Here is a 26,720-nt window from a genome sequence, read left to right as displayed (position 1 = left end):
CTTATTAAACAGCCTGGTCTTACTATCACGATTAAATATGGTCGATATCTTTGATCTTTCTTTTTCTTTATTACATATTTATACTATTATTATCCACTGCTCCCCTCTTGGTTCTCTCTATATTCACAACTTTTTCAACTGAGGCACTGATACTCTGTCACACCTATCGGGGTTCTCCTCTTCTCTTCTCTCATCACATATATCTGATTCATTCTACACTTTCGGGTTATTTCTATTATGAGTTCTTATAGCAGGATGTCTCCTTGACATGTTCTAATGTCCTTTAGGGTTATTCATATGTATATATATATATATATTGATGTACTATTTTTTATTTCACAGCCTTGAGAAAGTCTTGGTACGGACTGTGTACCGACGAAACACGTGTTGGCTGTTTCTTCTGATGTTTGGCTGTTTCTTCTGATATTAATGAATAAATGGAACAACATATATAAAAGGACTTTAGCTTGATTATCCTGTCTCAAGGAGAACATTGTTGATGAAATGTACAGTGCTATGACTACTTTGGATATTAAATTACTATGACTAATAGGTCAGGTTTTTGACATAACGTATAGGATAGTGCTTAATTGACCCCTTTTCTGTAATTTTGTTCCTGCAAATCCTTCAGATTGGCTTTAGTCACTCTTGGTAGTGTGTGACGGTGGTCTCCCTAGCACTCCGATTAGATTACTAATATCTTTCATTAACTGTGTGTCCCACATTACCATTCCATCTGACACGTATGTGAAGGTGCGGTTATTCCCTTTTAGGGAACAACCCTACCAAAAATTGTTGTCGCCTTAACATCATACCTGTAGTCCAGCAATTTCAGAGCCATTTTGGCAATGCGTGGGGTAGCATTCGCGTGTCAACTGGACAGATTACTTTGACCAGGGGTTTATTGTCTGTCTTGAGCTTAAATCTCGTGCCCCATATCTATTGGCAGAACATCCCCATAGCCCATACGGCAGCTAGCATCTCTTTTTTCTATCACGCTGAACTTCTGCTCCATGGGTGATAGTGACCTGGACGCGAAAGTGATGGTAGCCATCTCTCCGTTCTTCCTTTCCTGCATAAGGACTCCCACAGTCCCTTTTCGCTTGCATCTGTAGTTAGTATAGATTTTCCTTGCTGATGGAATCCCTGTAGAGGGACTGCCTTGCTGTTTGTCCTCCTTGAACCTCTGAAACTCTACTTGTGCCTCCTCCGTCCACCTGAAGGATGTTTTTTCCTGTAGGAGTTGGCGCAAGTGTGCGTCTTGGTGGCGAAATGCTGCACAAACTTACTATAATACTCAGCCATCCCTAAGAATGATCTTACTTCTTCCTTGCTCTTCGGTGAGGGTGCCTCGCATATTGCTTTGATGTTGGCATGATGCCGTGATCACTGATCTCGTGGCCCAAGTAGGTGACTGACAACATTCCAAAGCAGCACTTCTCCCATTCCGCTGTGAGCCCGTTTCTTTCCAAGACCTGTAACACTACCGCCAGCTTTTTGTCATGGTCTGCTTGATCCTTGCCCATCGCCAAGATGTCATCCTGGAAGTACTGTACTCCATCTACATCCTTGAACAGTTTGTGCATAAGTTTTTAGAATACAGCCGCCGCCAGCCCGAAAGGCATCCGGCGGAACTGGTAGCATCCAAAGGGCGTTATGAAGGATGTTAGCTTGCGGCTCGTGTGATGCAGGGCTATCTGATGGTAGGCCAAGGTAAGGTCAATGGTGCAAAACCATCTTATCCCCTTCGTTTTTGCTTGCATTTAGTCTAGCCTTGGTAATAGGATCTTCTCAACTATTATGTTATTGTTCAATTCCCTCAGGTCCACGCACAAGCGGACCTTGCCATTAGGTTTCATCACCACTACCAGCGGGCCAGCCATTCCGAACTATTTATTGGCTCGACAATGTCGTTGTCTTCCAGCCTCTGCAGTTCCTGTTGCACCACCTCCCTGATTGCCAGCAGTATATTTCTCACCTTGTGGGACACAGGTTTGGCGTCGTCCTTGAGATCAATCTTGTGTGTAAATTTTGTTAATTTTCCAACTCTGCCTCCGAACACTGTGGGGAATTCTTCCTTCATTTTGTTGACGTCTGGCCGTTGTTCCGGTTCAGCTGTATGCCCAATTCGCCCTGGTCTACCCATCCTAGAACTGAAGGGCCTTTTTCAGCCACATATAGCTTGCATTCCGCACTGCGATCCTTAAATTCAAATTTCAGGACTCGGTCTCCAACCATTGGGATGGGATCTCCTGTGAATGTGACCGGTCGAATGTCTGGAGGTTCCAAGTGTGATCCTAGGCAATGTTTGCAGCTTTTTTTCCACACCGTACGTTGTATTATGGTTTACGGGGATCCTGAGTCTGCCACCATCTTGATCGGTACTTATCCCACGACTAAGTCGCATTGGGGATTCTTGGAGCGGTTGCAGTCGATGCCCAGTATATGTTCTTTGATGCACAGCACTTTGTCCTCTTCTTCACCTTCCGCCCTAACTCCTGTGCTACGTACTTGACGGTCGGCCTCTTCAGCTTGCGGCGACATACTTTTTCAAAGTGCCCCACAATTTTTGTCTTGAATCGCTGTGTTTGTGGTGTGCATGACTATTTGGTCTTTGATGAATTCATCGTGCAAGGCGCTGAACTTACACGTGATCGCTAATTTCTTTAATGCTGCCACGTATTCGTCTATGGACTCTCCCACTGCTTGCTTCCTCTGTTGGAAGTTGTACCTGTCTATGGATGTGCACACAGCCGTTCTATAGTGGTTGTTTAGGTCCTCTATCGCGTGTTGGAACACGTCATCATCCGCTGCTTGTCGTGGTGTGGGGACTAGATTCTGGAAAACCTTGATGCCTTCCGGGCCTAAGTTATGGAGTAATATTCTCTTCCTCCTCTTGCTGGGAAATGCCTCCCCACTCTTGTCCTCTAGGGCTTCCAGATAGTTCAGAAAGTATTCCCTCCAATCCTCCCATTTCATCAAAGGATCACCTGGTTTGGGTAGGAATGGGACTAGCGTTGTGAGCGAGGACCCCTGAGCACACATTTCCGCGCTCCTCTCTGGTATTACCTCTTCCCTTCTGGGACTGCCCCGTGCGCTAAGGATGTGCTGATGTGCTTGGTCTTGTTGGGGCTCAGAATTGACCCCTCACCGTGCTGCGTGTGCTCCGCCAGGGCCGCTAGCCGACAGGCCGAGCGCTTTGAGCCTGGTGTTGTTGCGCTTGACGAGAGGCTCGCTCTCTCTGCTTCTCCCTCTCCTTGTGAGGTAGTACTCACTGCGGGCGGATTCTCTTTCTCCGTGTGCTCCCGCGGTCCGTGGGTGGTGCATGACTCGGCAGCAAGTGGAGACCTCCATCTCTACCCGTGTGGTGGGGGTTGCGTGTCCTCCGCCACTCTTCTGGGCTGCCTACACCCAACTGGGGGTGCCTATCATACGCTGTGGGCTGCCCTCCTACTGTGGCGCTGTCCACTGCCACGATCTCCTGTGGTGTTGCCTGCTTAGGGCTGGTCCCCCACGTGGTCAGACTTACTGTGGATCTCTGGTTTATTTTATTTTTATTTATTTTATTATGCTTGAGTAATTAAAACCGTTGTCTACAAAGGATAGAAGATTTCTTGTGACAAAATCGATCTATATTAAAAAGTTTATCATATTAAAATAGTACAAATTATTAAAACATTCTATACATTAGCTTTGCTTATTACTAATGTTATTTTATGTACAGTTATACTTGTTACGATCCATTCAGTTCATATGAAGATTCGTCTTTTCGCTACTCTTTCCCATATTTTATTCTTTTTGCAGTTATATCAAGGAATTTCATTAGCCGGCAATTTAGCTGAATCAGATCCGGGTTAAAGCACAACATTAGTGCTTGTCTACAGGTTCTGGCTCCGTATTGAATGAATGCTGGTTTTAACAGGGTGATTCAGAAAAGGGGGTGGTGATGAACAGAGTGTCTGAATTAAGCAGACCACTCTTACCCAGTCCAAAGATCAGGGCTTGATCCATCACCGTTTTTTAGCTCACTGCACCATCCCAGCTCAGAACTTGGCTATATGCAAATTAGTCTGACCATGGCCCAGTGCATCATGGGAACAGGGCAGACCAAACTACCAAGCCAATTCTTATACTGTGAAGGAAACAAGCTTCCGGGGACCGGTTTCTGATAGCCCTTATGTCTTTTAACCTTATGCAGATGCATATAACATGAATTGCATCCTCAACACCGCTGCCGCATAAACGACACTGTTAAACTCCATCCTTTTTTTCCCAAGGCGGCAGAAATTGTTTAAAGGGACCAACCCCCCAGTCGGAGTCTTAGGAATTTTTCCTTGATGTTAATTTTTAATCCCATTTTCAGGTAGAACTGGGGTTTTAAATTGTTGTATGTATGAAGGACCATCCAGCCATGTGATCGTCTTGCTAATGTTTTCTTATCCTCGATTGCAGATAGTAAACAAGTTACCTTTCTCACCGTTTTTTTTAATGTTAAATGGTTTAACTGAATGTCCCACAGCTCTCTTAAACCTAGGTGTTTAATTCCTCAAGATAAATGCTTGCTGGTGTTTTTCCTGGACGGGAAAGCTCTTTCCAAACTTGGTCGTTCAGGGTTCCCTTGTCATCGCCTTTAATTTTGTGCCAACATTTCACAAATGCTCCCATACGTTCAAGGGACTGTTTTTGGAGCCCAAATTCCAATCGTATTTGGGCCGGGGAGACCATTTTCGGAAGATGGAAAATTGCTAGGTATGATGTAGATATTATATTATCGAGAGTTGTTGCATCTCTTCCCTTCAGCGCCTCGCTCCCGTAAGTAATCGTTGGCTGGAGTTTTGAATGCAAGACCCTTAGTAGAGGGTCGAATGTCAAGTCCAGTAAAAGCTTCTTAACCGCATCTCTGCTGCGGTTATTTTTGCGCTGTGCGGCTGTTTTTGAATAACCGCATTACATGACGAGCTCAGCTCGTCATCCGCACACGTCACCCGTGGCTGATGACGAGCAGAGCTCGTCATCAGCATCGAAGGGGTTAAGGGGCTTTATGGCTAGGTAGGTTGTTACCCCCTTTCTCCGCAGGGCTTTTAATTGTGGTTTGGATGAGTTGTTTTGGTTCAACAATACCCCTAGATATTTATAGTTCACTCCTTGTTCCAAACAGTGGCCATCTAGGAACCAGCTCAGATGTTTCTTCTTGCGGTAATTAACTGTCATTATTTTTGTTTTTATTGTAGTTTATTTTTAGTGCGTTTTCTTGTGATTATGTCTGAGTGACATTTAGTAGATGCTGAAGGCCTATGGGGGTCCTGTTTATCAGAACTAAATCGTCCGCGTCAAGCAGGTTCGACAAAGTAGAGTTCAGTAGTTTTGGTGCGTGGGCTGCACAGCTATTCAACTTCGCTGGTAAGTCAGCTAGAAAGAGGTTGAATAGCATAGGGGCTAAAATGCACCCTTGTTTAAGTCCTTGAGTGGTGGGGATTTTTTTTGATATTTGGATCTCTGGAGAGTATTGAGTGTGTAGTAGCGCTGCCCAGTGAAGGTAAGTGGGGCGCAGAAACTTTGAAGTGGATTGAAAGACGTGAGTGAGTATAGACAGGTTGTTTTACTCGTAGTGTGCGGTAAGCAGTGTCAGTATCACCTAGCGCAAAGCAGATGCCAGTACCCCACCCAGAAAGTAGGGACGGGGCCTCTGAAAATGGGACAGGTTGCTGCCCTTGACTGGGGCAGGCTTGGATGTAAACACTCCGCATGCTATCGGACGCACATTGCCGAGTCATCACTTTCTACCTTCCCGTACAGACCAGGCACAAGGAAGTCCTCCTTTTAAAAACTCTCGAACGAGTCACGGTGCCATGTATTAATTCTGCTTAGTCTAGGCTCTTTCGTGGCCCCCTTAACATGTAATGCTCTCAGCGGTGCACCCCTTTTTTGGCCGTAGGTCAGTCGTAGTCGGCGCCATTAAAATATTTGTGCTTTAGCAGATGCATATTTGTTCGCGTACGTGGACCTTTCTAACTCCATGCTTCTATGCCGTAGCATTTCCCTTCATGTGTGCACATAACTGTATAGTAATCATGTGCACACGCCACTGCATAATTGTGCGCTCTTTCGTGTGTACGTGCAGGAGAGCATCTGTGACTAAACATCTCTGCGCGTCGGGTAGGGAGCCACGTAAAGCCGCTAGTAATCAAGCCAAGCACATAGCATGGTGAGAAAACACAGCAGGGTGGCTACTACAGAGAGTGGGGCACCTATTCCTCTTGTGACGTAGTATGCGTGAATTTCAGAAATTTAGTGCACACTTCTGGGTGCGCGTCTCGAGCGCGCAGCGCTCAGTATTTTCATGCAGCGCTACAATGGCTGGTATTTTAAATAACTGTGGGACTTTTTCATGGCGAAGGGCAAGAAAATGGCTAAATTGGGCTGACGGGGAGGAGCCAAGCTCGACATCGTGATGGCCGCACGGTAGCTCGGCTCCGCCGGCCTCCCAGCCCAAGCTCATCTATCCTGCCGCCCATCCTGCCCAAAAACGATAACATTCTGTAGATGAAGGTCTGCTGATACTTACCACCCGTCCTGGTGGCTCCGGCGTCCAGTGGGTCCAGTGGGTCCGCAGCGTCGTCCTCCCATGAAGTGCGGCCTCCGTGGCTTGGAGACCGGAGCCTTGCCTTCAGCGAGTAGCCGGCGAGACGGTGTCGGCGGCGGCCTCGGGTGGAGGGTTGAGGCCGGCCGGAGAAGGCCGTTGTGCGAAATAGCTGGAGGCAAATGAACGCACCTGGGGCTACCGTCCGGTGATCCAGAGGTGAGGTGCAGCAAGTTGTGTGTGGGGGACGCCGTGTTGGTGGCTCCCCCCTTCGTTGCCTTGCCCGGCCATTCCGAATTTCATCGCTCGGTGGCAGAGAGTTGCTCCAGCGGAGCGGTGGCGCCGGTGGGTCCCCCTCGCTTGGTGGTCCTCATTCCTGCATCGAGATTGCTGTTTGGAGGCTTCAGGGGGATTCCGCGGGGGCCCTATCTGTGAGCCCGCCCCAGGAGTTGGTTCCGTAAAGACGGCGCTGTACTCACAAAATGGCGGCTGATGCCGTGTGCTGTGGACCGCCCCGGGAAGCCGATGCTGTACCTCAGTACTGTGCTGGAGCCTACACTGGGGAGCGTGAACCCACGATTGGCGACGTCCTGCGAGCGCTGAAGATTTGGCAAGTGACCTTGACCCGCGATTCTTGTGTGCAAGACAATGTGGTACCCGCCATTGCTTTCGGGCCGTCCCTCAGAGGTGCAGAAGGGCCCGAGGTGGTAGCTGTTTTTTTCCCGCATTTTGGTGGGGGTAGCGATGGCTTGGTTCGCATGCGGGGAGATTTGCTGGGGATCATTGACACTGATGTACATGACTGCCGTAAACAGCTTTTGCATTACCGTCGGCGGAGATCTCATGGGTTGCTTCCATTGGCCGTTCGGCGGCTGTTCCACTGCCATTTCTCACCGCTTTGTTTTATGCCTGCTACTTCGACCTACATCGTGGCGATAGCTAAGGAAGGACTGGGGTGAACCCGGTTTTAATCCGGAGGACTGCTGTTCGGTGTACGGAGTTATGGACTGCCCCAAATTGAGATAATTTGCTGAATCCTTACTATGTATGGCTACCTGAAAATTTGCCCGTTTCGTTTTGGGCTGCACTAATTGTTTGTATGGGCGGGGGGTGGGGGCCGTGCGCCTTGTTACATGGTATCCTCCCCCTGGCTTTCCTTTTTCCCTTTTTATCTGTTTTCTTTCCCTTTCCCTATATTATCTCATTCTATATTTCGGGTTCATATTTAGGGCGACGGGTACGCTGCTGGGAGGGGTAGGCCATAGCTTTCTGCAGGGGTGCAGGGTGGGGCGGGTGGATTGGGGTCTATTAGATAGTTACTTGTTTCTATGGCTCTTTTGTGTCCTTTTCTTGGGTCTCCATGACTGTGCGTGCTTCCCGCGGGGTGAGTGCCTGGGGGGGGGGGGAGGTTTGGGTACTCCGATACAATATGGTACTTTCAGGTTCTGCTTATCCTGACTTAGCCGCCCGCCCCAAATAACGTTTGCTGTCTGGATTGTTGATCGCCATTATCGCCGTGGGGCGGGTACAGTAACGTGGAGTCCCCTTCTCCTCTTTTCTAATATTTTCATTTTCTTTATTCTCCGGGTTGGGCTGTATAATGATTGTAATTCTATCCGTCTCGCTGATAATTTGATTATCATGTGAGGGTTGTTTTGCTTGTTTTTGGGCACGGGAGGTTGCGGGTGGACACTGACCGAAGAAGAATTGCAAGGGCATCTATGGCTTGAAAGCTTTGAACTATTCTGATGACAGATTTATGGATTCCCTATTATAATGTTGTTGGTTCTGTTCCCCGACATGTGCACCAGGACGCTTATTATACAACGGATCCTTTATTCTTTAACATAAAAATTAACTTTCTGTGATCCTGTACCGGGGGGTTACACTCAGTTAGCATTAGGGACTCGCAGCATTGTGTAATATTGCGTAACCACTCCGTATTTTTATTGACATTGGTGCTCTCCAGTTTGTTCTGTGGCCGGCCTCTGGGTTGTAGTCCCGTATTTGTATGCAACCATTTACACAAATAAAGGTTTTCAAAAATTTTACAAAAATTTATAAATTGGGCTGAAACAGCGGAATGTAAGAAAAAAATGGTGATAAATCGGGTCTCCTCGATTTGTTTACTGCAAGTAGGGCGGGATTACCTGGGCCTCATTTGGAGAGAAGCGCAATGTAACCTTTGCCTTAAAAGGGGAAAGGCTAAATTAGTTTTGTGTAAATTCAACTCGTTACCCTCAGATAAAAGTATAAGTCAGCAGCAAGGGTTTATTTCAACATTTAAGACATGCACGGATTGCCTGGAAAGCAAATTCTAGACATAACTTTGCTGGTGGTTTTTTCATAGTAAATGTGTATTTTTTCATTGTTACATAGCGACAAAATAGGATTATTGAAGCATCTATTTTCAAACATTATGGGGTTTTTTTGCAAAGAAAATGCAGGGCAGAAAACTAGGTTTTAAGAACAAAGCCTTTCGCTCAAATCAATGATGCTGTTCTGTGTCACCATGTCGAATACGACCCCATGCAGGACTTTTACATGCTGGAACTTGTAGTTCTGCCTTTACCTCTACATGTATGGCCTACGCGTCTATACAAGGAAGGTACTATCCGTAAAAATACAAATCCTGTTTTGGTGAAGGAGTCATGCATCACATAGCGGAACTTGTCAAATAAACATCTTATGTTATCCTTTAATCGCATAGTCTATGACATGTTTTGGAATAAAAGGTGTGTCCCTTTTATTCCTACATTGTAGACAGCACAAATTCTCCTGAACTGGGGAAGTCTCCCATTTTGTGAAAACTGATTTTAAAGAATCTAGTACATACATTAAATAACGTATTTAAAGCATAAAACATATCGAATTAACCGGGCACCGGTTATCAGTAAATTGATCGATTTGACAAAATCTGCAGGGAAAAAACACCATGTTCCAGTGACGTCATTTTGTGAAGAGTACATACATTTAAAGATTTTTTTTGCATTATATCGTAGAGCGAACTCAGGCCAAGGGCAGTGGAGCGCTTAGCACGAGCGCCAGTCACAGTAATTTGTTTTGTTTGTATGCACCGGGAGATTAGGTGAGTTGCCCAGAATCACAGGATGTTGAGTCGACGCTGAGACTCAAACCTGATTTCCTAGCTCTAAGTTGGCAGCTCTGGCTATAAAACATTCCCCTATGTTTAAGGAGACGCCTCATAGTCCTCTTCATCCACATCCCCCATCCCCCAACCCCCGCAATAGCATTTCAGGGGAGGGAACTACACCGCTGCAAATTAACCCGGGCCTGCGGCTGTCCAGGCAGGCCCAGTGGTGAAATAAGAGTGTCAGCATGGTGTGAAGTGCCCCCTGGTTAACACTCGTGAAAACACACGGGTTACAACTTCCGAATATCGCTTTTACAGGCACCATGCGCCTGACCTATTTCCTCGAATAAAAAAACAGCGGAAGCGATAACAACGCGGGACTTAAAACGAGCAACAACTTTAATAACCTGTTATTAAAGGAATATATTTCAATTCCAATATATCGTGCACAGCTCGCTGGCATGAAAGATCCAGCAACACTTCCGCACAAGATCACACGCTGCGTATCATCGGAAAAACAGCGTCACACAGAACTGCACACAAAATATAAATTCACCCTGGTCTTTTGACCAGGGTGATTGCTATCAATCTTTTTCAGCCAGGCTAGCTTGACTCCAGTGGCTTAGTGAGCATGGGACCCACTTCTGGACATACCCCTCCCACACAGGGTAAGCAGTAAAACACACAATCAATCGATCAATCAAACACATTTGTAAAGCGCGCTACTCACCCGCTGGGGTCTCAAGGCGCTGGGAGGGGGAGGGGGGAGAGTCGTTGCTGCTCGAACAGCCAGGTCTTGGGTTGTTTCCTGAAGGAGAGATGGTCCTGGGTCAGCCGTAGGTGGGTGGGGATGGAGTTCCAAGTCTTGGCCGCCAGGTTGGAGAAGGATCTTCCTCCGGCGGTGGCTTTGCAAATTCGTGGGACGGTGCTGAGGGCGAGGCTGGTGGATCAGAGCTGGCGGGTGGGTGTGTAGAATGTGAGGAGGCTGTTGAGGTATTTGGGGCCCATGTCGTGGAGGGCCTTGTGTGCGTGGGTGAGGAGTCTGAACGTGATCCCCTTGCTGACGGGGAGCCAGTGCAGGTCTTTCAGATGGGCGGAGATGTGGCTGTGGCGGGGGATGTCCAAGATGAGTCGTGCCGAGGCGTTCTGTATGCGCTGGAGTCTTTTCTGGAGTTTGGCTGTGGTTCCAGCGTTGAGGGTGTTTCCGTAGTCCAGATGGCTGGCGACGAGGGCCTGGGTGACCATCTTCCTGATGATGGACGGAATTTTGCACAATGGCAAAACATTCACCCCCAGTCACAGATCTGGGTTTAATCCATCGTTATTTTGCTCACCAAAACACCCAAGTTCAGACATGGCCATATGCAAATCAGTCTGGACCCTGTGCCTCATAGGAACAGTCCAGCCCGAACTGCCAAGCCATGTCTTCCTGGGCCGGAATCAAGCATCCTAGGACCTGTTTCTGGCTATCAACCGTCTTCAGCCAGGATAGCTTGACTCCAGTGGCTTCGCGAGCACGGGACCCACGTCTGGGCATACCCTTCCCACATAGGGTGAACAGCAAAACACACAAGATGATGGACGGAATGTTGCACAATGGCAACACATTCACCCCCAGTCACAGATCTGGGTTTAATCCATCGTTATTTTGCTCACCAAGCCACTCCAGTTCAGACATGGCCAATGGCAAATCAGTCTTGACCCTGTGCCTCATGGGAACAGCCCAGCCCGAACTGCCAAGCCATGTCTTCCCTGGACCGGAATCAAGCATCCTAGGTCCGGTTTCTGGCTATCAGCCGTCTTCAGTCAGGATAGCTTGACTCCAGTGGCTTAGTGAGCACGGGACCGACATCTGGCCATACCCTTCCTACATAGGGTGAACAGCAAAACACACAAGATGATGGACGGTATGTTGCACAATGGCAAAAAATTCACCCCCAGTCACAGATCTGGGTTTAATCAATCGTGATTTTGCTCACCAAGCCACCCCAGTTCAGACATGGCCATATGCAAATCAGTCTTGACCCTGTGCCTCATGGGAGGCCAAGCACCTGGACAAGGCGGGAGAGCTGCAAATAGGGCACTTTGTGGGATCGGAGCGGCTGGTGTGTAATTCATCCTCCCTGACGTGAGATAGCCAGGGGGGTCACATGTCACGAGATGAAAAACAAGCACAGACACACATAGGATTGATACAACACACCTGCAGCAGCGATGCAGCGCCCTGACCTCTCAGAGCCCTCCAGAGACACATACCTCGCCCCCCTTGTCTAAATGAGGGCTCCGTGCCCCCTCCCTTACCAGGGGTTGGGAGAGCGCTCCTTGCCCTCTGGCCCCAATCCCCCCTCCTTACCTGTGGGTTGTAAACGCCTCATAAGGGCCTGTGCCCTCACCTGTCCTTCTTGAAATAATGTTTCTCAGAGCTCCTCCGGCCCTGTGACCTTCCTCACTCCCCGCGTATGGGTGCTGGGAGCTCTCTTGCCCCGTGCCCCCCTTCCCCTGAAGTTGCTCTTGCACCTCATGCCCGTTGCTCTGTGCCTCTTGCCCAGCGCCCCCCCTCACCCAGGAATTGCCCTTGCACCTCACGCCCGGTGCACCTCCTTACCTTACTTGCCCCTGCGCCTCATGCGTCACGCCCCCTTACCTTAGAGGTGCCCATGTCTGTGGCCCTCTTACCTTGGAGTTGCACTTACGAGTCATGCCCCCCTCCTTACCCTGAAGTTGCCCTTGCACGTCATGCCCGGTGCCCCCTCCTTACCATGCAGGTGCCTTTACGCATCATGCCATGTGCCCCTCTTACCTGAGTTGCCCTGGCATTTCATGCCCTGTTCCCCCTTACCTTGCAGTTGCCCTGGTGCATCATGCCCACTGCCCTGCGCTCTTCCAGGTTTATCTTCTGCGGACATCTGCTACAAGTTGCAGCTCTGCCTGTTGTGCAGAGGGCTGTCAGTGCGGCTGAGAAGGAGGGCCCCCGGGGTGTGAGGGAGGAGCCTGCCCAAGTGTGAGGCTGGCGGGGCTGGAGAGGTGCCCTCAGCTTCGTCCCGCCCTCCAGTCCGTCCAGCCCGTGGGCTCAGAGGAGCACGAGCTGCAGCCTCGGAGGGGGCAGGGAGGGGCTGGGACAGCAGATACCCCAGCCCGGAGCGCGCACCAGGCACTCACAGCGTAGGGTTTCTTGGCACAGGCGCAGTGACCTTATTTCACCCTGCTCACGATTTCACCCTTGGTGGCAGTCTAGTGTAGAAAATCCTCCGGTCAGTGCCTCACATTTTGTCGTCCTCGTCCTCGGCAGAGACCCCTTCAGGTGGAGCAACGAGACGACCGACTCATGTCGCGACTGCTGGGTGGCCCCGGCTGATCGTTGGTTGTTGGATTCAGGCGGTTGTAGAAATAGCAGAAGTGCTCCGAGATCTCATAACCTGAGATTTGAGGGGTGGCAGCAGAGCAGGCATTGTAGCCACAGGGGCAGAGACATGAAGAGAAGAGTCTGACAGGCCACTTACATGAGCACTTTTAAAAACTCTGCCCTCACTGGTAGATGACGGGAGATTACCAGCTCTCAAGTTCACGGGGCTGGCCTCTACGGTGGCCCAGGGCTGCCATTATGTAGACTTTTCTCTGTTTGAGCCGTACCACTTGGACGGCCTGGCCAGGTTTGTTATCTTTATGGGGCCATATGTTTTGGCCAATAACGACAACAAAGCTTTTACGCCAGCAGTAAGTCGGGGCAGTCAGACCAACTGGGACGGCTCTAACAGAGACAAGTGTACATCACTGGAAGCTCTTTTCCAATGGCTGGCCACAGTTTAGCCTAAACAGTGACGCCGGCCAATGGAAAAGAGGGACGGGGCTTAAAGCCCGCTAGTGAAAGCTCCTCAATCTCCTATCTCGCAAGTGAGACTGCGCAGGCGCAGCCATCGCAGGCTTTGACCTAAAAAGGAAAGGGAGTCAGAGCCTGGCATGGTTCAGGTGGTGGGATATGATTTCACAATAATACTTTATTTTCAAAGAGAACCAAGTCTTCATTCTGAGGTAGGCAGTAATAACAGGCACAGAGCAATCCCAGTACAAATACTACTTGCACTCTGTATCAGTGAAGGTTTTGACCAAAATTATTACTTTTGTTGCAAACAACTGGGAATGACAAGCACAAACCGATTTTGTTACTGTGCACACATTACCCCTAACACACGTCTGGGTACGTAATTTCCTAATGTTACGTAGTGGAGACAACTCCTTGCAAATATTTATGAGGGACGGTATTTGAGAAGTTTCTGCGGTATAGTCACAATTGCTAAACTGAATACAAAAAAACATTTCATCAGATTTTTCACTTTACTCAACCCTTGAAATTAAGTCGGACTGAACGAGTGGTGTGGTGGCACTAAGAGTGAGTACGCAGTGGAAAGGATGTAATTCGGTTTTGGAATACCAAACATCACAATACCAGCGGTTTCATTATTTGGGATATGATGAGGCATTGCAAATCTTTAGAAAGACTTAAAACACATCTAAAATACTGCAAAATAGGGATGCAGCATCTGATGACACTATAACATTTTATAGTTTAAAGTAGACCATTTTGAAGGCATCATGTCCGGGTCCCAGAGCACAAGAAAGCAATCTGCCCGCTTTTTCTTTTGGTGGTGCCCATCAAAGTAATGCAACGGTGCACAATGACTCATACCTTAAATCTCATGAGTATTGAATAATTGCAATGTGGGAAGACTAAAAAAGGAAACTAATAACTTACCGCCCAGAAATTTCTCAAGACAAAAGAGCTTGACTTTCTTTTGTCTCTCAATCAAGTTCGGTGTGGCGGGGTTTGGGGCGCAGGGCCCAGACCAGTACACCTTGCACTGGCATAGTCTTATGGCATAGATTGCGTGCCCACTGATCTCAAGAATTAATCCTCTGTCCATAACATCCAACAACCGGCTGGTAAACAGCTTTTGTTTTTCATTTGTAATTTGTTCGGGCCCTGGAAATCGCACTTGCTCTAGGCTAATGGGTCCAAACAACTCCTCCTGATCAGGCATGGGGCCTAGGTCACCATAGAACAGCCGACAGCCTTGAGGGTTACTCACGGTCAAAGTCTGGCCCATCTCCTTGCCTCGGTACTGAAATATAATTTCCAAATCAGTCACTGGTGAAAAAAGGAAAGAGAATATTCAGACAAAGAAAAACGTAGTCTAAAACTGTGTGCAGTACTCTACCCATTCAGCATTTGCAAAACACAATTACGTTTAGGTGATTATGTTGCTGGTTATTCGTCTGATAATTCATAAATGTTTTTTAAAAAGATGTCACCAGACAATTCTATCCAGTCAACTCTATAAACAACATGTATTAAAAACCAGGCCCACCGGATTTGCAGAAATAAATGAAATCATTACATTTACTGGTATGTTTTAGGGATCCCCTTAATCTTTGGGTTTAAAGAGGAGTGGTACAAATGTACAGTTATCTTTATCTTAGTACTGTTTTAGGAATGCACATTGTCTGCGAGGAAAAAAGGATGGTAAATGTGTACTCCAAAGTAAACTGTGGGTCTGAAACACTAGGCAGTTCCCACACATTTATATGAATGTCAATGAAAGAAACCTCACCCAAGCTACAGTATCAAAAGAGGTTGCAAAGATTTACAAAAACACGTCCATGACTGTCACTACTACAGAAATGAGGGGGCGGGATTTGACAAAACCATTCAGTGAAATACACACATGTGATTTCAGAAATGGGTAAAATATCGTACAGTGAAAGTGCATTTATAAAGTAGAAGTTAAAATATATTGTGATGAAATCATAGCAATGCACTTACTTGGTAGAGAGCTAATCCACACCTCGGGAGAGCTGAAAAAATCAACAGGTATGGCAGCTGGTGGCACGTCCATATCTATTGGCTCACTTTTAGGCCAGACTTCTTCAGGAGAATAGCTGTTCACACTAGCTGGGGCCATTGGTGAATCTATAAGATAAACAAGCTATCATATGAAGGTCAAGTAAAACAATGTATTCGCATTAACCAGTTGCAACCCAGTTTTCTAAAAGAAAGGTTAAGTCCTTGTCTACTAAAGCATCATACATTTGCCTTTCAAAGGAGAGAAATCATACATCAAGATTGTGAATGTATCTTTAAACATGGGATCATGTTTTCCTACTACTCAAGTTAGAATTTGCAAAAACAAAAAAAGCCTGACAATGATTTTTTCATCTGGCAAGTAGGTCAGGGCACACATTCTTAGGCACACCATCACAGTAAGGTATGTTGTCAAACGAGATTTCCCAGATAGCCTACGTCTTTTGACGCCAGTCTACTGAGAATATCTGAGAACTAACATCGCACCTTTGAGTACGGTTTAAAAAATACATTACTTTGAGCATAAGGGATTGTTATATGGACTGATCTAGAATTAGCTCTTGCTAAAAGTAAGCAGCTTTCTAAAACCGCCTCTTGTGGGTGAATTGATTGTATTGTTCTACCGAATCACATAATATGGAAAACATACCGAAAAATGTAACTTTTTAAATAAATCAAAGCTATATGGAACTTGAAGTCTGATGCAAAGCTGGCAGGATATAAGCTGAACAAAGGTAAAAAAAATCTTATGCACACAGGCAATAAGTTATCAATCCAATATGACAAGACATGAAAGCATGTATGCTGCTTGATTCTGTCTGCTGTGTGGTGGAAATAGGATTTCATGAGGCATTATAGAGAAGAAGACACCTTTAACGGCGAATTGAGTCAGCATCACGTGGGAATCTCTCCCCAAGAATCCACCTCACTTGCTCTCTCACTTCTATTAATTAACACACCCTCCCCCTAAGGGTTGATAAAACTGTGATGAGCACTTATGGCGTGCAGTGCAGTTGTGCTAAATAGAAACCTGAATTAAATACATACATATCAGTTACACATTGTTGTGCTTGTTTTTATAAAGTTTTACTTATCTTAAAGGCCATCACCAGAGAGTGGTTTAACCGGTCCACCAGGGTCATACAGAACAGAAGAGGGGTAGGGTTTAGTGACCACTTATTTGATTTGAAGCCAACTGTTTGAGAATTTCTTTTTTTTTTTTTTTAAATGATAAACCAAGCTGCTTGTTTTAAGGTAAAGTCATTAGATTTTCTAAACCTGGGAAATTGGGGCTAGTTTGTAATTATCAATAGTGAGTGTTTCCATGACCCTCTTGATTTCTTTTTGCTCCATGCACGTTAATTTCTTTATATTTATTTTAGTGAACAATTATTTGTAGAAACAAATTTGAGTAGAATTAGAGAAAGGATGCTTAAAAGGAATCATTACTGATTGTTTTGGTTCTCACCTACCATAGACAAGGGGACCATTTTTCTCCTTGTCCCACCAGGATTTTCAACCATAAAAATGACGGGAGGGGACCTCCACGGTGGAGGCATCGCAATTATTAACAAGAACATCAATGATGGGGTAATAAATCAAGTGCCTTGTAAAGCGTGACTACTCACTCATAAGGGTCTCAAGGTGCTGTAGGGAGGGGGAACTGCTGATCTGTCAAAGGCATTGTGGTTCAGTCGAAGAGTCAGGTCTTTAGGTCCTTCCTGAATTGGGGCAGTTACGGTGAATGACTGAGGTGTAGAGGTAGGGTGTTCCAGGTCTTTGCTACAAAGGAGGAGAAGGATCTTCCCCCAGCCTTGGTCTTGTGAATACGTTGGATGCCGGCCAGGGCTAGATGGGCAGAGCCGAGGTCTTTGGTGGGTGAGTGAAATACGAGGCAGTGGTTGAGGTATGCAGGTCCTGCATTGTGTAGGGCTTTATAGGTGTGTGTGAGGAGCTGGAGGGTGATTCTTTCGTTGACTGGGAGCCAGTGGAGGTCTCTCAGGGGGATGGTGATGTGGCTGCAGTGGGGGATATTGAGGATGAGTCTGGCGGAGGCGTTCTGAATGTTCTGCAGTTTGACACCTTCAACTTCAGACACCTTTAACTACAACTCATTTTGATATATCTGCACCACTATAAGGATGAAAACACAAATACAATCGGTCACCTACTCTGCCACCCACCTGGCAACACACTCTCCTTTGGTGAATGCCTTGCACATCTGATAACACACTGCTCACTCTAAGGTACCAATAACATCATCCTAGGGGACCTCAACCTTCACTGGAATGACGACAGCTATACTTTAATCCAATCCTTAAACTACTTCTTACGCAGAAAGGACCTCTGCGAGCACTGCAAAGGTCAAACCCACAACAAAGGCTCAACGCTGGATGCTAGAATAGCTCAGGAAGAAACACTATCAACAACATCCTCCCTGTCGACAGGTCAGATCATCACATTATTCTATTCCATATCAACAAAGCATTCCACCATCCATCTCACACGCATTAAACCCTCCAATGGGCGAGAAACATGAGACAAATTCCCGAAGCGGACCTCGAAGGAAAAATAGGATCACTTCTCCCCCGGGGATCGTGAAGATTTAGCTCTCCCTTGAAGACCACATACTGTCAACCAATGAGAATCTTCCTCCCAGAATGGAAGATTATTCCCCATCTCTCCGCAGAGCCTCTCTAGCAATGGTCAACAACAGATGTAATCATATCCAAGGGCCCCTCACAACTCCTAGAAGCTGGAAGATTTTCAAACCACTCTCGGAGGCGGACACGTCTGCTCTGGTGGCTATGCCCAAACCAGCCTTTCACCTGGCGGGCCCCTCCCAGGCTCGTTGTCTATACAACTCCACCACATTCTAACCTCCAAATGGACTAATATGATAAACAGTTCCATGCTGACTGGTGTGATGCCAGGTTGCCTCAAGCATGGCCAAGTCATACCACTGCTTAAAAAACCGGGAGCAGACTCGAGCGACCTCAACGACGTAAAACCCGTCTCTAATCTCCCCTTCATTGCCAAAATTCTAGAGATGTGTCCTCGCCCAACTAAACCAACACATAGACAACAACAATCACCTGAACCCTGAGGAATTGAGCTTTAGAAAAGGATGCTGCACGGAAACTTCTATTCTGAACACAGTAAATGAATGTCACAAATCCCTGGATACAGAGTGATGCTGCCTGCTCATACTTCTGGAAGCATCAGCAGCCTTCAACACTGTCGACCACAAGCTTCTCCTGGATTCCCTCCAAAAAAGGGTCGGCACAGATCAGGTGGTTCTAGGCTGTTTCACTACTTTTCTACAGAACCGCTCTCAACAAATAAAAATAAACAATATGACCTCTGACACAACAATTGCCAGAGGAGGGGAGTGAGTGGAGTGGTGTGAATTAAAAGTATCCTACTAGTGGGCGGGAAAAAACTTTATTCGTGCTCCTAGTGGATATATTAAAAGTGGGGTGGTTCTCTAGGATAGCTGATATATTATGGGAACAGGATCCTAGTAGAAAGCCAACTAGTTTCGAGCTGTACCCCCTCAGCTCTTCTTCAGGACATCACAGGGTCCAGCCCTTTGTGTACTACTCCAAAAAGTGAAAATATGCCTATCAAGGAGCATGAATAATTATATACATACGACTCTGCTGAAATTCAGTGGCGTATGTTTTTATGAGGCTCTAAAGGGAAAATAAAGGAAGGCATCCCTCGGATCCGCCGGTCTCGAGGGATGCCGATTAGGTTCACAACGAGGAAGTACTCCGTAACAAATGGTTCCACGGACTTCCTTTATTTTCCCTTGAATGACCCAGAGGCCCACTTTTAATATATCCGCTAGGAGCACGAATAAAGTTTTTCCCGCCCACTAGTAGGATACTTTTAATTCACATCACTCCACTCACTCCCCTCCTTTTTCACATGACACCACACATAGTCTACAATTAAAAAGTGCTCCTTCGTAGTGACGTTAGTCGTAGCACGCCCCAACCTGCAGCTGGTTGGGAAGCCCCTATGATGAAGCATGTCACCGTGAGGCAACTCCGGTGAGTGAGGGGACTAAAGAAAAATGATTTTTTACCCCTTTTCTTTTGAGCCACATCCAACGCTGAAAAGTGACTAATTTTCTGAAAGCTAGGTTACTTTAATCTGATATTTCCGATTGTCTTTTATGTACACTTGGCTGTGGAGGGCGAACCTAGCTGCTCTTCCCTCTACCTCCCCCTCTCTTTTGTATTTCATGATTTTATAGCATGACAGAAGACTCCCATATTGCAATGCATGTTTGCTTGCTTTACTCTGTAACAGCAGTCGGAAAGAGAACAAGTATTTGCAATGCAATACGTCTCGTATTTGTTAATATTAGAACTGTTGACGTTGACACTGACCATGTTTTTTACTTTTGTTTTTTATTTACAGTCTAGTAATTATAAAAGTAAAGGTGTTTTTAATTTTTAACACCAAAAGATCTAACTTTAACCAATACAAGAACTATTGCATTGCAAATGCTTCATTACCTAGCCATGTTGCAGGGTACAGTACGTACGTGGCCAAAAGACGTCCCATGGGAGCTCTTGGCATTAAAAATGACAATATTTTTTACTTTTACAATTACTCAACTGCTAATAAAAAACATTAACATTTTAGAGCTCTTGGCGTTAGCCATGTTGCAAGGTGCAGTAGTATATGTGGCCAAAAGCGGTCCCATGGGATCTCTTTTGGCCCCATATGGTACTGCACCCTGCAACATGGTTAGGTAAAGAAGCATTTGAAATGCAATAGGTCTTGCATTTGTTAAAGGTAGAGCTCTTGGCGTTAAAAACGACAATGTTTTTTACTTTTATAATTACTCAACTGCAATTAAAAAACAAAAGTAAAAAAACGTTGTCATTTTAGTGTTCTTGGTGTTAATCTTTAACAAATGCAAGACCTATTGCATTACAAATGTTTCTTTACATAGCCATGTTGCAGGGTGCAGTACCATAAGTGGCCAAAAGATGTCCCATGGGACCTCTTTGAGCCACATATGGAACTGCACCTTCCAACATGGCTAGGTAAAGAAGTATTTGCAATGCAATAGGGTCTAGCATTTGTTAAAGTTAGAGCTCTTGGCGTTAAATATTACAATGTTTTTTACTTTTATAATTATTCAACTGCAAATAAAAAATAAAAAACATTGTCATTTTAGAGCTCTTGGCATTAAACTTTAACAAATGTGAGACCTATTGCATTTCAAATGCTTGTTATAATAGCTTGCACAAATCCTGAGCCCTGCATATCCAGTGGTCACATTTGAATGTTTAACCAGCAGCCCCTCGCATGCTTGGTTTTTTAAACAGATTACGTTTCTGCCTTGAAGGTTCCTATTAGAAGAAGGAAGGAACGAGCTCCCAGAGTTGTTTCCTGCCAGAAGCAGCTATTCTTAACAGTGCTCTTAGTGTCCTCGCTCCATCACGAGACACCCAAGGTAGCGTTTCACACCTATTGTATATCTTGAATATTTGTGACTGTTTCGTATGCCAAATTACCATTGCTCTTAAGGGAATTAGACGTTTGAATTTCTAATTACACTGAAATTCGCCTCCTTGATAGTTCTTTCTCTAGGTCTTGCAGTCCCACGTTTTTTGTCAGCAGTAGAGTACAACCAGCCTGGGGGGTGACGTAATTTTTTTTAATTTGCATACCCATTGTCCACCTGCGCTGCAATTGCTGTAATGCAGATTTGTTTTCCACGTCCAAATGGTTTTTAAGAAGAAGGCATAACTAATGTTAAAGGGAAGCTACCACAAGCGTAACACCCACAGATATCTGGTATGGGATTGCCAACTTAGTAAGTCATTTTCTGAAATATAGACTTTATATACCTCCTTGAACAATATCAGGTTTAGGAGTGCACAAGGCAAAGAAGGTTATCTTAAAATGTTGAGTTCCAGGCTGCGGTTAGGGTGATGGCCCACCAAAAATATTTACTCGCAAAGTCGCTTAGAATGTGTCGAATTGTAGTCATTACCTATGCGATTGCAAGTAATCAATCAATCAGGGAATTTTAAAGCAACTACTCACCCGTGAGTGTCTCAAGGCGCTGGAGGTGGGGGGGAGCTGCTCCAGTCAGTCGAAGAGCCAGGTCTTGAGGGTCTTCCTGAAGATGTGCAGGGTGGGGGCACATCTGATGTCGATCAGGAGCTCGTTCCAGGTCTTGGCCACAATGTTGAATTGTAGTTGTTACCAATGCGATTGCAAGTAATCAATCAATCAGGGAATTTTAAAGCGAGCTACTCACCCGTGAGGGTCTCAAGGCGCTGGAGGTGTGGGTGGGAGGAGCAGCTCTGGTCAGTCGAAGAGCCAGGTCTTGAGGGTCTTCCTGAAGATGTGCAGGGTAGGAGCGCATCTGATGCCGATCGAGCTCATTCCAGGTCTTGGCCGCAATGTTGGAGAAGGTTCTTGCTCGGAGAATGCGCGGGGGTTTGGCGAGGGCAAGGTCCATGGATCATAGGTTTCTCTTGGGTATGTGAAGGAGATTCTATCATTGAGATATTGGGGTACACTGTTGTGGAGGAATTTGTAGGGGTGGGGGAGTATCTTGAAGGTTACTCTCTTCTCAACGGGGAGCCTGTGGAGGTTACGCAGGTGTTGGGTGATGTGTTTGTGTCGAGGGATGCCGAGGACGAGTCTAGCTCCGGTGTTCTGTATGGTCTGGAATTTGTGGAGCAGGGACTTATTGATTTAGGCATAGAGGGTGTTTCCGTAGTCCAGTCTGCTGGTTATGAGTGTGTGGGTGACGGTTTTCCTTGATTTTGGGGGCAGGGGTCCAATTAAAGGTCTTCGCAGGATGCAGATGGTGTTGAAGCAGGTGGAGGCGACTGTGTTGACCTGTCGGGTCATGGAGAGGAAGGAGTTGAGAACGATGCCGAGGTTTCAGGCATAGTCCATGGGGCAGGGGGACTGCTGAGGGTTGGGGGGCACCAGGTGTTGACCCATGCTCTGTCTTCTCGGAGTTAAGCTTCAAGCAGCTGCAGCTCATCCAGGATGCAACGTTCTTCATTCCTTCCTGTAAGTTAAATCTGGTGGTGATGAGGTCCTTGGTGTCGTCGGCATAGGATACTATACCGAGTTTGTGCTGTCTGACGATGGTGGCGAGGGCAGCCATGTAGATGTTGAAGAGCATGGGGCTGAGCGACGATCCTTGGGGTACTCCGCATTTGATATCTGTGCGTTCGGAGAGGAAGGATGGCAGTCTGATTCTTTGAATTTTGCATGCCCTCATGGTATTATTGTAGAGCGCTATATTTATCTTTGAATCTATGCTTGTCATGTTGGCATAGTGCAGTGTTTACTCTGAAATGTTCTCCACGTGCGATTTGTGTGCAGTTAATTTGTTTCCTGTGACTGAAGCCAGTAAGCCGTTGGGATCTGAGGATTACTGGAACAAGCGACAATTGGTTAAGTTAACTTCAGAACAGGTTGAGATTATGTCTAAAAGGCGAAATGGAGTCATGAGTGCTGATTGGGCACACTGGCTACAACCCTCTGTTTAAACCTCAGGTGAAAGAAATACTTGTTTGAATTCCACTCAGGGAAGCTCTCGTGTAAGTGAGTTTCTCCTGTGGGCGTCCACGTATGAGCTCGATGGGTTCACGTGCCAGGAGAATGTCAAAGCAGTTTGAGGATTTAGTGCTTTCCTGAGCATTCACACGTGTCGTTTTAGTTTCTTGTTTTAGTTTTATTTCGGATCCAAAGGGAAACAATGGTGTAATATAATGCGATGTTTGGCTGTGTGTGTGGGGGGCTCTGTGTGGGTGCGAGCTCTGTGTGTGTTTGGGGGGGCTCTCTGTGGGTGTTTGTGTGTGTCATTTGCGAGATAAAGCGAGTGGCATTGTAAATGACAATGCCATTTATTTATGTTAAAAAAACATAAATAAAAATAATGTCAAGAGCAATGCCAATAGCTCTAACTTTAACAAAGGCAAAACCATTGCATTGAAAATGCTTGTTTGCTATCTTGTTTGATTTGATGTTTTTTCAAGGGTGCCAATTCGTCGGCGCTGTGGATGATCCAATGTGAGAGGTTGGTGGCTGCAAGGTTTGGGTCCGATGAAGTAGCAGGGGGGTTTTGGTTTTGGTGCAAGGCAGAGGAGAGAATGGTTCAAAGCAGAGGAGAGAATGGTGCAAGGCAGAGGGGAGAATGGTGCAAGGCAGAGGGGAGAATGGTGCAAGGCAGAGGGGAGAATGGTGCAAGGCAGAGGGGAGAATGGTGCAAGGCAGAGGGGAGAATGGTGCAAGGCAGAGGGGAGAATGGTGCAAGGTAGAAAAGGGTGCAAATGGGAGGTGGAGAAGGGTGCATGGCAGAGGGGAGAAGGGTGAATGGCAGAGGGGAGAAGAGTGCATGGCAGAGGGGAGAAGAGTGCAAGGCAGAGGGGAGAAGGGTGCAAGGCAGAGGGGAGAAGGGTGCAAGGTAGAGGGGAGAAGGGTGCAAGGCAGTGTAGAGAAGGGTGCAAGGCAGTGTAGAGAAGAGTGCAAGGCAGAGGGGGAAATGGTGCAAGGTAGATCAGGGTGCAAGGGGGAGGGCCAGAAGGGTGCAAGGGGGATGGTGATGAAGTTAAAAATGTGCCCCCTCATGGAAACATTTCTGCAGACGCCCATGGAACGCACACTACTTTGTGAGAGAGAGTGTGGAGAGAGAGTGGAGAGAGAGTGGAGAGAGAGTGGAGACAGAGTGGAGACAGAGTGGAGAGAGAGTGGAGAGAGAGTGGAGAGAGCAGAGTGGAGAGAGCAGAGTGGAGAGAGCAGAGTGGAGAGAGCAGAGTGGAGAGAGCAGAGTGGAGAGAGCAGAGTGGAGAGAGCAGAGTGGAGAGAGCAGAGTGGAGAGAGCAGAGTGGAGGGAGCAGAGTGGAGGGAGCAGAGTGGAGGGAGCAGAGTGGAGGGAGCAGAGTGGAGGGAGACAGTGGAGGGAGACAGTGGAGGGAGCAGAGTGGAGGGAGACAGTGGAGACAGAGTGGAGGGAGACAGTGGAGAGAGACAGTGGAGAGAGACAGTGGAGAGAGACAGTGGAGGGAGACAGTGGAGAGAGACAGTGGAGAGAGACAGTGGAGAGAGAGTGGAGAGAGAGTGGAGAGAGACAGTGGAGAGTGGAGACAGTGGAGAGAGTGGAAAGAGAGTGGAGAGAGAGTGGAGAGAGAGAGTGAAGTGAGAGAGTGGAGAGAGAGTGGAGAGAGAGAGTGGAGAGAGAGTGGAGAGAGAGAGTGGAGAGGCAGAGTGGAGAGAGCAGAGTGGAGAGAGCAGAGTGGAGAGAGCAGAGTGGAGAGAACAGAGTGGAGAGAGCAGAGTGGAGAGAGCAGAGTGGAGAGAGCAGCGTGGAGAGAGCAGCGTGGAGAGAGCAGCGTGGAGAGAGCAGCGTGGAGAGAGCAGCGTGGAGAGAGCAGCGTGGAGAGAGCAGCGTGGAGAGAGCAGAGTGGAGAGAGCAGAGTGGAGAGAGCAGAGTGGAGAGAGCAGAGTGGAGAGAGCAGAGTGGAGAGAGCAGAGTGGAGAGAGCAGAGTGGAGAGAGCAGAGTGGAGAGAGCAGAGTGGAGAGAGCAGAGTGGAGAGAGCAGAGTGGAGAGAGCAGAGTGGAGGGAGAGAGTGGAGAGAGCAGAGTGGAGGGAGAGAGTGGAGAGAGCAGAGTGGAGGGAGACAGTGGAGACAGAGTGGAGGGAGACAGTGGAGACAGACAGTGGAGGGAGACAGTGGAGGGAGACAGTGGAGGGAGACAGTGGAGGGAGACAGTGGAGGGAGACAGTGGAGGGAGACAGTGGAGGGAGACAGTGGAGGGAGACAGTGGAGGGAGGGAGTGGAGGGAGGGAGGGAGTGGAGGGAGGGAGAGAGTGGAGGGAGACAGTGGAGGGAGACAGTGGAGAGAGAGTAGAGACAGTGGAGAGAGAGTAGAGACAGTGGAGAGAGAGTGGAGAGATTGGAGAGAGAGTAGAGAGTGGAGGGAGAGTGGAGGGAGAGTGGAGGGAGAGTGGAGAGAATGGAGGGAGAGAGTGGGGGGAGAGAGAGAGTGGAGAGAGTGGAGGGAGAGAGTGGAGAGAGAGAGAGAGTGGAGAGAGAGAGAGAGTGGAGAGAGAGAGAGAGTGGAGAGAGAGAGAGAGAGTGGAGAGAGAGAGAGAGTGGGGGGAGAGAGAGAGTGGAGAGAGAGAGAGAGTGGAGAGAGAGAGAGAGTGGAGGGAGAGAGAGAGTGGAGGGAGAGAGAGAGTGGAGAGAGAGAGTGGAGAGAGTGGAGAGAGAGAGTGGAGAGAGAGAGAGTGGAGAGAGAGAGAGTGGAGAGAGAGAGTGGAGAGAGAGTGGAGAGAGAGTGGAGAGAGTGGAGAGAGAGAGAGTGGAGAGAGAGAGTGGAGAGAGTGGAGAGAGGAGAGAGTGGAGAGAGAGAGTGGTGAGAGAGTGGAGAGAGAGTGGAGAGAGTGGAGAGAGAGAGAGTGGAGAGAGAGAGAGTGGAGAGAGAGAGAGTGGAGAGAGAGTAGAGAGACAGTGAGAGAGAGTGGAGAGAGAGAGAGTGGAGAGAGAGAGAGTGGAGGAGAGAGTGGAGAGAGAGAGAGTGGAGAGAGAGAGTGGAGAGACAGTGGAGAGAGAGAGAGTGGAGAGAGAGAGAGTGGAGAGAGAGAGTGGAGAGAGGAGAGAGTGGAGAGAGAGTAGAGAGACAGTGAGAGACAGTGGAGAGAGAGAGTGGAGAGTGACAGTGGAGAGAGACAGTGGAGAGAGAGTGGAGACAGTGGAGAGAGAGAGTGGAAAGAGAGTGGAAAGAGAGTGGAGAGAGAGTGGAGAGAGAGTGGAGAGAGAGTGAAGTGAGAGAGTGGAGAGAGAGAGTGGAGAGAGAGAGTGGAGAGAGAGAGTGGAGAGAGAGAGTGGAGAGAGAGAGAGAGAGAGAGAGAGAGAGAGAGAGAGAGAGGAGAGAGAGTGAGAGAGAGAGAGAGGAGAGAGAGGAGAGAGTGAGAGAGTGAGAGAGTGAGAGAGTGAGAGAGTGAGGAGTGAGAGAGTGAGAGAGAGTGAGAGAGAGAGAGAGAGAGAGAGAGAGAGTGTGGAGGGAGAGTGGAGGGAGAGAGTGGAGAGAAAGTGGAGAGAGAGACCGTGGAGAGAGAGACCGTGGAGAGAGAGACCGTGAAGAGAGAGACAGTGGAGAGAGAGAGAGAGAGAGTGGAGAGAGGAGA

At 47.5% G+C, this 26,720-nt stretch overlaps 1 protein-coding gene across 1 annotated transcript in view; it reads right to left on the bottom strand.

Moving 5' to 3' along the window:
- The window catches only part of IRF6 (interferon regulatory factor 6), a 119,593-nt gene that overhangs the window by 78,322 nt on the left and 14,551 nt on the right, over positions 1 to 26,720 (bottom strand). Inside the window, exons 3-4 of the mRNA XM_086919685.1 lie at positions 15,493 to 15,639; positions 14,425 to 14,817 (exon numbers count right to left, since the gene is read on the bottom strand). Coding sequence (XP_086775811.1) covers positions 14,425 to 14,817; positions 15,493 to 15,639 — 540 coding nt within the window. The remainder of the gene's footprint in view (positions 1 to 14,424; positions 14,818 to 15,492; positions 15,640 to 26,720) is intronic.

The sequence above is a fragment of the Lissotriton vulgaris genome, chromosome 5 (assembly GCF_964263255.1).
Source record: "Lissotriton vulgaris chromosome 5, aLisVul1.2, whole genome shotgun sequence".
In the NCBI taxonomy this organism is placed as follows: domain Eukaryota; kingdom Metazoa; phylum Chordata; class Amphibia; order Caudata; family Salamandridae; genus Lissotriton; species Lissotriton vulgaris.
The sequence above is the reverse complement of the archived record's forward strand: the minus strand, read 5'-3'. Positions and strand labels throughout refer to the sequence as shown.